This window comes from Mycteria americana, chromosome 2 (genome assembly GCF_035582795.1).
Source record: "Mycteria americana isolate JAX WOST 10 ecotype Jacksonville Zoo and Gardens chromosome 2, USCA_MyAme_1.0, whole genome shotgun sequence".
NCBI lineage: Eukaryota > Metazoa > Chordata > Aves > Ciconiiformes > Ciconiidae > Mycteria > Mycteria americana.
In genome coordinates this window covers 95,533,819-95,545,849 of record NC_134366.1, presented here as the reverse complement: position 1 = coordinate 95,545,849, position 12,031 = coordinate 95,533,819, and the positions used below count along the sequence as shown (strand labels likewise).

Here is a 12,031-nt window from a genome sequence, read left to right as displayed (position 1 = left end):
TCTTTGTAAAGCCGTTAATTTTATCGCTAGTGTAGGCAGGGCGTGCCACCATGAGGAGTACTGCTACAGCCGAGTACCAAACCTTGTTTTTAACTTACACAAAATGGTATTAAGCATTGGAGGTCTCTTCTTTTCAGCTTAGGAAACATGTTGACTTAGCTGAGCAATTCATTCAGACAAAACTTTTTTTTTTTTTTTTAAAGGGTGTTCCTTTGTTGTTAAAGGTTGGGGTAGTATCATTTTTAAACATTACGTTGGCATTATTATTTCCTTAGACTGTTAATCCATTGGTAAAAGACATATCTAAAGTCATCAGCGGGGTGAGGTAGTGAAGTAGAGACATTGTTTCAAAGCTCTATATAAGACAAAGCTTATATAGTAGAGGAAAAATATTTTTGCTTTCAGAGTAAGAATAAATAACGTGTAAAAAGGTAACTGTTTTGTAGATTGCTGTACATATCATTATAATAAGGGTTTAAAATGCTGATACATTTTTATCCTATTACAGGACATTTTATACTTTTTTTTTTCCTTTTGAATTAAAGTGACTGCCTGATCCTTGTATCCCTCCCATTCTCCCGATTTTCTTTTTATGGGATTATTAGGATTATTCTTTAAAGAGCTTTATCTAAGGATATTAGCAATTCAAAATTCACTGTTTCCTCAGAGGCACGTCTAAAAAGTAGCACTAAATGCATGTTAGCCTACCACACTTTTGCCTTGGGAAAGCGACCAGCCTTACAATATAGTCCTCATATATAAGCTGTTTTCCCATATTCTAAATAACTTTGTCAATGCTATTTATTTACAATTCCTAAAATGAAGTCAAATGAATGAAAAAAAGCCTACCAGAGAATTCCAGAGTGAAGTCATAAGGTTCAAAACCCAACCCTTTTGGTTTGTTTTTTTGGCTTTTCCCACTTGTATACTATAAACAACAAATTATAGCACACAGGGAGCTTAGATACTCCACAGCCACTTCAAAGAACAGTAGTAAAATAAATGTGAGAAAAATTAGCAGTTTAAATCATTCCTAGAAAGAAGAAATGACAGCAATGCCTGCAGAACCTTCTCCTCACTGGAGTTGCTTAACCCCATTTCCACTCCCTCAGTCACAGTAATATGGCTCTGGAAATTCTTCTTTACACGTAAGACTGTTCCCCTTTACCTTAATATTAACATTAAACTTTAGAAATTAAATGGCTTTTAATTTGATTTCCTGTTGTTTCAATGTTCCTTGCTGTTTTTTTACATGCTGTTTTTTTACTTAGAAGTCAAAACTTAATTCAACACATTCATGCTCTCTGTACGTGTAGTTGATTGCATTTTGTACCGTAGACGCGTACCTCCCTTGGATCTCACATTTTCAGCTCTTACTCAGTGACTTACAGTTTTATCATGAAGATTTGGCTGTACTGGTAGTAACTTGTAGCTATCCTTTCACTTCAAACAAATGCTCCATCTCAGTTTGGTTTTTTTCTTTTTGCTTAGTCACAGTGTTAGTGTTACAGTACACATGCCATTTCAGTCTTTATGAATGACTGCTGTTCTCTAAATATATGACCTGATCGTCCTCTTGCACATTAGCTAACCTTCTAATGCTAATGGAACTCCATTAATGTGGAGTTATCCAGGTTTTACATTGGGGTAATTAAGGTACAATAAACCTCCAGACCTCTACCTTCTTCTTCTGGAAAAATGTGTTATGAGAGCTCTATCACCCAGGTAACAGCTGGATTAATACATTACATACAGATGGTATCAGATGAAAAGCAACAGTTAATCAGCAGTCGCAGGCCAGAGTTCTCTGAAGACCTCCCCACAGGAAACATGGAGGGCCATCAGCAGCATGTAAAGAAGGAAAACATGGATGGGAAAAAGCAAAAGAAATTAAAATCCCATTGAGAGAGAGATGGTTAATACACACTGTTGAGTATTTTTAAATGACACACCACAATGTATATTTCTCTGATAGTTTATCGGTTTAATTTGCGAGACTGTCATTAGTAAAATTAAGGCTTTCCCAAATTACATTTTCTTCCCATTAAATCACATAGCAGTCTTTATCAGTAGCACTGAGAAGGTGAAAAGGGACATACATTCTTTTCTTTTTTTTTCTTGTAACTTTAGAAGTACTAGCACCTAGTGAAGATACTAGGCAGCTGGTTTCAAACTAACGAACACAAGCCTTTTTCCCCATGAGGCATAATTACACTGTGGAAGTCACTGTCACAGGGTGCACTAGAGGTCAGCATTTCAAGCAGGTTCAAAAAGGGACTGGCAAATTCACAGAGGCTAGGTCCATCGGTGGCCATTCGACACACTGCTCCAGTGGCAACATCCAGCTCAGGAATCCCCTCAACGGCTGGCTGCCAGGATGCGGAGTGAGAGGGGAAATCCCCTACACAGCCACTGCTGGCCACTGATGGAGGCTGGGTGCTGAGGTAGATGCAATCTTGAGCTGATGCAACACAGAGATTTTTGTCGTATCGTCGATGGAAAAATTACGTAACGAGATACATTATGCAAAAACATGTAACATTTCTTCTTTAAGCAGCAACCATGGTTTGTAAGCCACACATTAAAATGCTCTGTCTGCAGATTGCATTGTACTTTTGAATTCCTAAACTGACCAGGAAATCTTCTACAGAGTTTCACAGAACCAAAGGTAATCTGAGAAAGTAGTACCCCATCTGAATAACCTTAGCCACAAATTGTGAAACAAGATATGCCCATTTACGTCACCTGTTAAATACACATCTGCCACCAGAGTACAAGTCAAAAAAGCCTAGTCTCTCAAAATGAGCTTCACCAAAGAATGTATTTGTGCCCCTAAATTTGGGGCTTGTGATTTATGTAGAACTTAGATGAACAGTGGCCATAATACACAAAGAGGTTAATTTACCATTAGTCTAACTTATTTCAAGCATTAAGATGAACCTCAAGGAACTGGAGAGTATTTCACAGCATATTAAAACATGACACTGCTAGATGAAATCTGAGGCTTCTTCAAAAGAACATAATATGAAAGTATCAATTACAATTTACTGACAAAAAACATCTAAAATATTCTATTTGCTTTTTTCTTTAATTTGTTTCAACAAACTCTCCCCTCCAATTTTCTAAAATGTGTTATCGAAAATCTCCAGTGTATTACATAATTGTGTTACAAATTAAGTTGCTTGCTCTTCTATTAAATGTATTTATTCAGCCAGTTGATCATATCCTTTCTTCCTTCCTCAATATAAGGCTTATCTTGAGGATTGATATCTTCTCTTCTGCGATGTACAAAACCATGAGTTTGTCCAGGATAAATTTTAACTTCAAAATCAACTTTACAATTTTTCTTTAGCTTCTGCTCCAGCAGGGTAACCTGTAATATAGAGCATAGTAGTAGTTATATTAATATAGCCATAATCCATGCTGCCAGTCCTCAGCTTATTCATAGTTCAACTCCCTAATTTATCATTCATGCTAGACACTAATAACCAAGCTCCATACGGGCAAAACAAAAAGTAAAATTATATAAAGAAAAACCACCTTTGCAGTAAGGGTCTAGAAAATTTGTTAAGAGTATTAAGGCAAGTCCAACAATCTGCAAAGATATGGATACAACAAAAGTACTTCCTACATGTGAAATATATGACAATGCTAAATACACTACAACTGAACAAAAAGCTTCTAACAGACACCTATGGATGCAATTCGGCATATCCTACATGGTTTATGGGTTCTAGAAAACAAAGTCATACAGCAACGGATAGCTCCCAGAGTAGAGTACTCCAAAACAGCAATGGGATTTTGGTAAAACTTTGTTACCTGGGTTACTAGCCATACTTTCACAAAAGAAAGAGACTCAGGGAAAAAAAAAAAAATAAATCTAGTTTTCATTCTTTGCCTAGGTTACATTAGCCCTTCTATGTCTAGCTCCATTTTTCTGCTTATTTTTTGACCTTCAAACACTATTATGAGGCTGAGTTTTGACTCCCAATTCAGGATGGATATATAAACATGCAGAAATGAAAGAAGATGGAGGTTATTAGCATACTTGATGAAGGGGAATTAAGTCATCTTTTTCAGCAAAAATGAAAAATGTAGGGTTCAGGAGATTGGATATATCATCAGAATCCTTGATTAGTCCTAGAAAACATTAAAGAAACAAAAAAATTCTTCAATTGACTTTTAAGGTGAAATCCAGATTCAAATATAGCACTCTACTTCTGCAGTGAAAAGTCTTCATGTCTCGTACAATATGTAGCCATAAATATTAGCTTTACTTTCAAGCTATTGTAACCATGGTTCCTAGAAGAATACCCTCCTAGATTAAAACTCTATTTAAGCCAGTTTCTTAAGATACAGTTTGAATATCTGAATTAATAAGACTTGAAAGATGCCTTCTGTGCATACAAACTTGAGTTCTTTTGAACTGACTGGGAAAGTCAGTGCTTTAGTAAGTAGACCAAAATTTACATTCTGACAACGTTAGCAAAGGCCAGCTTAGCTATCGCAGCTTCTTGAGCAGAACATAAAAGGAAAGCTGGTGTTAAAATAACCACAATCTAACTTTGCAGAGTAGCTAGATCAAAAATAACACTCTCTGCTCCCATATGAAGTTCTAACTCTGCAGCATGCAGAGCAGTAGTAAACAGGAAAAGGGAGCTAAATTGGGAAGGTGACTGAAGGACAACATGTCTGTCTGTCCAGACCTGAAATAAAGACATGGCTGCTATGACCCATTCTGAAACTAGGAACAAATATCTTCACCACCATCTTCTTTGTGTAATATCCTTCCTACTCTGCTGAAAATAGAATCGAATCAAATCAAATAGAATAGACTATTTCAGTTGGAAGGGACCTACAACGATCATCTAGTCCAACTGCCTGACCAATTCAGGGCTGACCAAAAGTTAAAGCATGTTGTTAAAGGCATTATCCAAATGCCTCTTAAACACTGACAGGCTTGGGGCATCGACCACCTCTCTAGGAAGCCTGTTCCAGTGTTTGATCATCCTCTCCATAAAGAAATGCTTCCTAATGTCTGGTTTAAACCTCCCCTGGCGCAGCTTTGAACCATTCCCCATGCAAAATATCTCTCTTCATTAGCTGACCGCCTGATTTAAAGAAATAATGCTAGATCAAGTACTTAAGCTACACAATATACATATGCATGTGTACCTGCTTGTGTTACATCCTTGTATTTACCTACCATAGAGAGATACACCAGCCTTCAATTCCGGGTATGTCATCATCAGGTGATGTACAGCAATACCACCCCAGCAAAAACCAACGACCCCTAATTTCTCTGCACCACACTGTTCCTTTAGATATTTTAGGACAGCATCAGCCTCTCTGGAACATATAAGCAAATGCAAATTAAGCACCCATAGTAAAACCGGTATTTGAAAATATGAAAAGAAAATGTAGAGATGCATGTAAGTGTCCCCATATCATGCTGATACTATATTTTCTTTCATATACTTTAAAGAAATCATTATTTCAGACAAATATTAGGGGTTGCTAATCTGAAATCATCAGAAAGAGAAAAAAAAGAGAACTCAATGGAATAAAATAAAAACATACATTGAAGGAAACCTAAAGGGATGGAAAGTAGATGATTGATTAAACACCTACCTAAGAGTTAAAAAAAGCTTAAAATTTTCTGAGAGGCTGGATGAATTTTTGCTTTGTAAATGTAGATAGAAAAAGTAATAAAAACCTCTCTAGAGAATACTATTCATCAGACAGTCAAAATGCTGACAATAACTGTAAGTTAACATCTGAGATATTTGCTGCAGGAAAGTCAATGTAACAAACATGGTAGATGTTTTCAGAATTTACAGTGTAGCTTGAAATACCCCTTTCGCAGATGCTATATTCTGAAAACACCCATTTACCCCTGAAGTAGGTGTCACCATGCAGAGGCAGTAAAGAGAAAGTATTGGTGGGAGAGAGGTAACAGTTAAGTCTTTTACATCACTTCAAGACTGTATTTTCAGCCCCAGTTCCTTGCCCCTGGGGCATGCAAGCTATATACGCCGTCGATACATCAGCCTCAGAAATACCACGTCATTTGCCAACACACAAACACACACAGAAGCAAATTAAGTGCCAAAAAATTCTTTCTTCACTGGAGCTGACACTTGAAACGTGTGAATTGCCTGTAAGAAATGCCAGGCAGAGCCCAAACCTTCCTTTCCATTGGAGCAGAGAGGGGACAGATTCCAAACTGAAAAGTTTCCCGACAACTGACCCCTCTGAGACAGGACACCTCTGGAAATGATTCAATTATGTCTCCCATAACCTTCTAACCAAATACCTAAGCCAAGCAACCTTCAACGTAGCTACTCCCAACATTCCAAAAAAGATATTTGCTCTCCCAGGAAGTTAATTAGTTTGGTCTCTAATTAGTCTGACCCCTTCTCAGTATTGTCTTGCCAACAGCTTCCTTCTGTGCTATTAAGGCAGCAGAGCACCTCTGCTACTGACAGGTCTTTACTGATAAATGCTTGGGCAGTGTTGCACATGGGAGGGGAAGACATGATCTCCTTGGGGGCAGGACTAAAACAACAGGAGACTTTATTTGCTAACATTAACAAGTTACAATTAACTAACAGCTTAAATTCAAAGCTAAATGGAAGGCATGACAGGTCACAGATCACTGCCTGAGCTTTGTTCCTCAAGGACTGCTTCACATGTGAAGCACTGGCTTCTCTTTCTCAATGGTCTCTACACACACTTTTTCACCGAGGACATGACGGTCATTTATCATACAAACAGCCAAATGGCTGCAGGGCACTACCCCTACATCAGAATTTAGAGGCCAGAAGATTCTAGTCCAAGTTACAGAGAAGAAAACACCTTTGCTTGGCAAAGGACCTTGGCATCCTGTAGCAGCCCGAGTTCAACAGCCCAAGAACATACCTGGTCTACAAACAGTAGCAAAACTCTTTCAATGAAGAGCAGCAGTTGGTATTTGCCTATTCCTTCAGCTGTTCCAGCTGTCATTCTTCCTCCCCCCTTCAAATGTTTCATCTTGTTTGGTTTTGAGTCAAATTTGGGAAACTGTCAGTGTCCCTTCTAGTCATAGAGGTTTCTATCACTCTGCCTAGGAAACATGCAATAACAAAAGAATCCCAAGGTGCTATCAGCATGCTGAAGAAATCACTCCTATTTCTCTCCAGAGGTGTTGTGTTTCTGCTGTGAGGAGACACGATAATTTGGACCACATGGTCTGTCTTTGAGGCAGAGGAAGAAGCCCTTAAGCTACCTGTTAGATTCTCTCAGGAAAGAGCAAAACAAGAGGTGCTGCAAACACTGCTATAGTTCAGGAAGACGCCAGTAAAGTCTGTTTCAAAATCTGCAAGAGAAATCTAAAACAGGTATTACAGATGCCATTACTAGAAGGAAATTATGAGTTAAGGAAACCAAGGGACATTCTAATATAACTGGGCTCATGTGCACGCAGGAAATCTGAGCAATCAAGAAAAAGCCAACACTGCTGAATTCAACTCAGCTATCAGTCAACTATCCTAAAACGCAGGAAAAGGGATGCAGTTACACCAACAGCTGGACAGAACTGGAACCAACAGAGTTTCTTCAGCAGCTAGGATAACACCTTTAGGAGCTAATGATGATGTCCTTGATCCCACTAACTACAAGAGCTTATAGTCTGCATGTAAGTGCAGGCTTGTACCTCTCCCTTGGCCTTTGCTAAGCCAAGAGTTTGACTCTAAGGTTGTAGCACCAAACAGCTCTATTATCCCACTGCTACGTAGCTGTGCAATATAACTAAGGTGCTAGCAGAGGACTCTTGTCCCACGTTGTCCAAAGTTAGCACTTTTTGTCATGGCAGCCAACACACCATGAGTTCAAATGACAGCAAACTCAGTCTTAAAAATTCTTCACAGTGAAAAGAAGAGACTACATGCCAAATCTGCATTCAGGTCCCTGAACACATCCACTCCTCCCTCCCCCAGGAGTTTGCTGCCAGGACCTAGGGTCAACCTAGAGATAGTGCACGTGAGGGCTGCTCCATCCTCTAGTGACCACGGGGAGAGGGTCCCAGACAGTGCTGCGGGGCAGCCTCACCAAGGGCTGACAACCCCCATCTCCATGGGAGTTGCTTTTAAGCTGAGGGTCTGCCACTCGGCCTTGCTTGAGCTACAGCTCCCGCTCTTGTCACAGCCATGCCTGTGCCTCACCATGGGCCCTGCTGATCCAGACCCCTGTCCAGATCATGGACCCACAGACTGACTTCCCGGCTTGGCCTCAGCCCCACCACATCACTAGAGACCTGCCTGGTGATCACTGGACTGTATCCGATACTGGTTAATGTCTCTGGACCTGTCCCTGACCCCAACTTCCTCATTCCCAGCTTGACCTCAGACCTGCCTCTGTTGACCTTGGCTGCCATCCTGGTGCCTGCCCTGCCCATCTTTCTGGAGTACCGTGGGCTGGGTCCTGGCACTGCCAGCTAATAATCCTCTTGCTTCCCAACACCCTGTCCCCCAAGGAGCCATCAGCCCTCACTGCGCCCTGACAACAGATGATCCAGCCATCAGCTACCTGGGGCCAGTTAGACCATGCTGGGCAAGTATGATGGTGCAATCAAAAACTCTTTTCTTCTTTCCATACAACATCTTAAAGTATCAGCCTGTTACACTCGGTAAGACTCAAGATGAGAATTATGCTTTCTCACTGCTCATGTCACCAGTCATTTTTAAACCATGCTTTTTGAGGCAGAGGAAGCAATTAGCAGTCTATGATATCAACATCAGATGACAAAACTCTTCACTAAGCCACTACTGAGAGAGTTGTCCTTGAACTGTGTTCAAGGCAAAATAAAAGGTCACTGATTCCATCCACTTCTAAGGAGTCATTTAAAAAGGCCACCTTCACTGGTAGATTAGCTGCATCCCATTTCAAAGAAGGAAAAAAGGGGGTAAAAGAAAAGCAGTATCTGACAGCAGCAGGCAATGTGATATCCAGCTCCCTGACATCTTACTTGTTTATCTTCCTGGCATCTCGAGTTTTCAGCCAATCATCAAACTTGGACCAGTCATCAGAAGGCTTCCAAGCTTCTCTTCCTGCAAAAAAGTCTGGACAGATGGCTCTGCACACACAGACACACACAAAAAAATCAAAATTGAATTAATTAATCAGACTCTGAGGTTTTTTTGATCCTTCATAGCATGGAAAGTTTCTATCCAGGCATAATTTTGTTTTGATTTCTTTTTCCTGAGAAAGTAATGTTTTTAAATATCACTGTTAACTATTCTACAGAAATGCTTATGAGCTTTAGAAAACATTTCTAGGTATCTATATAGGCTTTTTTCACTGACTAAACCACATAACACAATTTGTGATACAAATCTGGAAAATATAAATATTTTTATCCCTAGTATTTTACCTGTTTTGAGTACATACTTTGAAACTATACACAGTAAAACAATAGATTATCTTGTAAAAGGTGATCAAACTAGGTCCTGATTACAACAATTTTAGATTTTGCATACAACATAATACCATTTAACATAAATCCATCATTAATGGGTTCCATTTAAACAAAGACAATTACATAAAATAGTTATTTACCATGAGGCTTACTTATGAGCTAGGAAAAAAAAAAATAAACACCTGCTGGACTGAGGTCAGCAAAGAACAAGTGAAGGGAAAACATGTGGGAAGAAAGGGAGGAGTGTTTTACTGCAGACATCATTTGTTGACTGGAAAAAGGGAACTACAGTAAGAGTCTACTCAGTACTAAAGAGTTCCTGCATCACGGGGGTACCCAAACCCTGGCTCAGGATGACCTCGGCTGAAATGTGTTGCGTGACCAGCAGCAGAGTTGTGATGGTGCAATCACTAGTGGATAATGCAGTCTCCTCATGCAGAAGAAAACAATCAGGGACTCTGGAAGCTGCCATCACTAGGTCACCCCCAGATGCTGCTGTGTGTTTCACCAACCCCAGCCCACAGGGAAGCAATGGTATTCCTGGGAAACTGCTATCATCTTTCACTTATTAAATGCCTTTGGCTGTCTCCCTCCTCAGACACACAGTACGTATCTCAACAATCATGGTGAAATGACTAGATCAGTTTGGCCTAAAGCAGACCAAAGTATGTTGCAAGCATATTTTTTTTTTTTACTGTGTTTGATTATTTCTGTGAAAAAACTGACACCTACAGCATACCTGTGTTTGGAAAGGTATGGGCAAAATTGCACAGCCTTTGGATAAGTACCGGTCAGGAAGGCTACGTATTGCTTTGAAAGTGAACCTTCCCAAGGCCACGTAGAAAAACAGGTTCTTCCCTACTCAAACTAGCCTGATAAGACACTACAAGCCATCAGTCTTAATGTGGTCTCTGAAATACAGCTCTCATAGCTCCTCATCCCATACTGCACTAGGAAAAAATCCAGCTATTTTCCTCTCAATAAACATTGGTGCACCAGTTCAGCAGCATCCTGAAGCAATCAGGGAAGACACACATGGCCTCTGTTCATTCAGATGCTGCTGCCTGCAAATTTTCAGCTCTCCTCCTGCCTAGAGCAATGGAAATCCCAGCCTTCTTCCCTTGACCACTGGGGTATTAGCAGTACAGGGGGAGGGAAAGAAGGTATTACAAAAAGAAGTATGACATGGCATGAATCACAGGGAAAAATTACAGGAAGTAAGGTAGGGTTGAGAAATACCAATTCATCAGACACTGGGTACTTTTGACTGAGTGGTCTTACTGTAATAAGAAAGCACACTGTCATACTAGCAATTTGCCAGTATCCTGCACAGGTGAAAGGTGTACGTCCAGTATCATGTTGAGAATGATTGCATTTGGTCACAAGACAAACATACTTCCAACCATGGAGCAGAAGAGGGGATGGCAAGGCCTCAGGAAAGACAGTCGAAAGGAGCAGACTGTAGACCAATTCATTGTTCCAATGTATCAAAAAAACCTAATCCTCACAAAGGGAGTATCTTTATCTCTCAGAGACATAGTGCTTCTTTCAGCTCCACAGACAGACCTCAGCCACGTGGCAACTGTCTGCTGACATCCAACTTCCCTTCATGCTCCATAGGCTGAGAGCATTAAAGGCAGCATCTCTCAAAACTAGACCACTACAGAATTAGGTGGAGGTTTGCTGTTTGGAACTGCAGGCCAGTCCCAACCCTGTATGAATGTTTGTAAAGTATACTGCAAATGCGTTACCTTGCAGTATATCCAGTTATTGCAAGATGTTGCTGCATTATGGAATTTAACTGCTGTAAGGCACTGAAAATGAGTGTGAAAGATTTGCAGGAGGGAAGGGGATTGTATTTAATACCCCATGTGTGCATATGAATCATTCATATGCACATATTCAATGTGCATATTCAATATCATATTCAAAATACAACATTCATTCATACTTCTGATGATGATAATTCTTTAAAATCCCATCATATAATTTAGCTTGAATGACTGTTTATTTTAAAAGACTTCTAAAAACAGAATACACACTTCTGTTTCACAACACACTATTTTTTAAAGCCATCTCACATTGCTGGGAAAATTATCAGCATCACTTTTTACTGCATCATGTTTTCAATATTCTACGCATTCTATGTGTGCAGTCACTTCTGTAAACAGCAAAGTATGAAGGAAGCATGCTGTACTCTGAAACATCGCACAGCGATGTTCCTTTGTGTTTTTGTATTATGGAAATATATCACTCAAACGGCTCTGGTAATAGTTTCCTCTCATGTATGGGAATAACAGTTCTAACATAAGACTAGAAATCATAAAGAGTGGGATTTCTTGGAGAAGAAAAGATTTCTTACATGTATCCATTAGCCGCAAGCATATCAGCCATGTATCTGGTGTTTGGGAGTTGCCATCCAAATATATCATGAATCACAATCACAGCTTTGTCTGTGCTGGCAGGTGGTTTGCAAACATACGCCTTGATGTGCTGAACTTGTACGTCCTGCCCACGGCCTCCATAGTCAAACCTGTCTCCGATATCACATGGGCAGGGCCTCGATTCATTAGCCAT

The 12,031-nt window shown here is 39.9% G+C and overlaps 1 protein-coding gene across 1 annotated transcript; it reads right to left on the bottom strand.

The window, feature by feature from the left end:
* Positions 1-3,099: 3,099 nt before the first annotated feature.
* LOC142406713 (carboxymethylenebutenolidase homolog) lies at positions 3,100-12,031 on the bottom strand. Its single transcript, XM_075495649.1, has 5 exons — positions 11,817-12,031; positions 9,005-9,112; positions 5,207-5,349; positions 4,049-4,140; positions 3,100-3,373 (listed from the first exon to the last, which is right to left on the bottom strand). The coding sequence occupies exons 1-5, from the start codon at positions 12,029-12,031 to the stop codon at positions 3,194-3,196; spliced, it is 738 nt and encodes a 245-aa protein (XP_075351764.1). The 3' UTR covers positions 3,100-3,193.

What these genes read in the sequence shown, in the direction of transcription:
- LOC142406713 (XM_075495649.1), bottom strand. Translation starts at nt 12,031, where the DNA reads ATGGCTAATGAATCGAGGCCCTGCCCATGTGATATCGGAGACAGGTTT. An exon ending in GATGCCAGGAAGATAAACAA is followed by an intron (nt 5,350 to 9,004) that starts GTAAGATGTCAG and finishes TATATGTTCCAG; the next exon opens with AGAGGCTGATGCTGTCCTAA. An exon ending in GGCTGGTGTATCTCTCTATG is followed by an intron (nt 4,141 to 5,206) that starts GTAGGTAAATAC and finishes AATGTTTTCTAG; the next exon opens with GACTAATCAAGGATTCTGAT.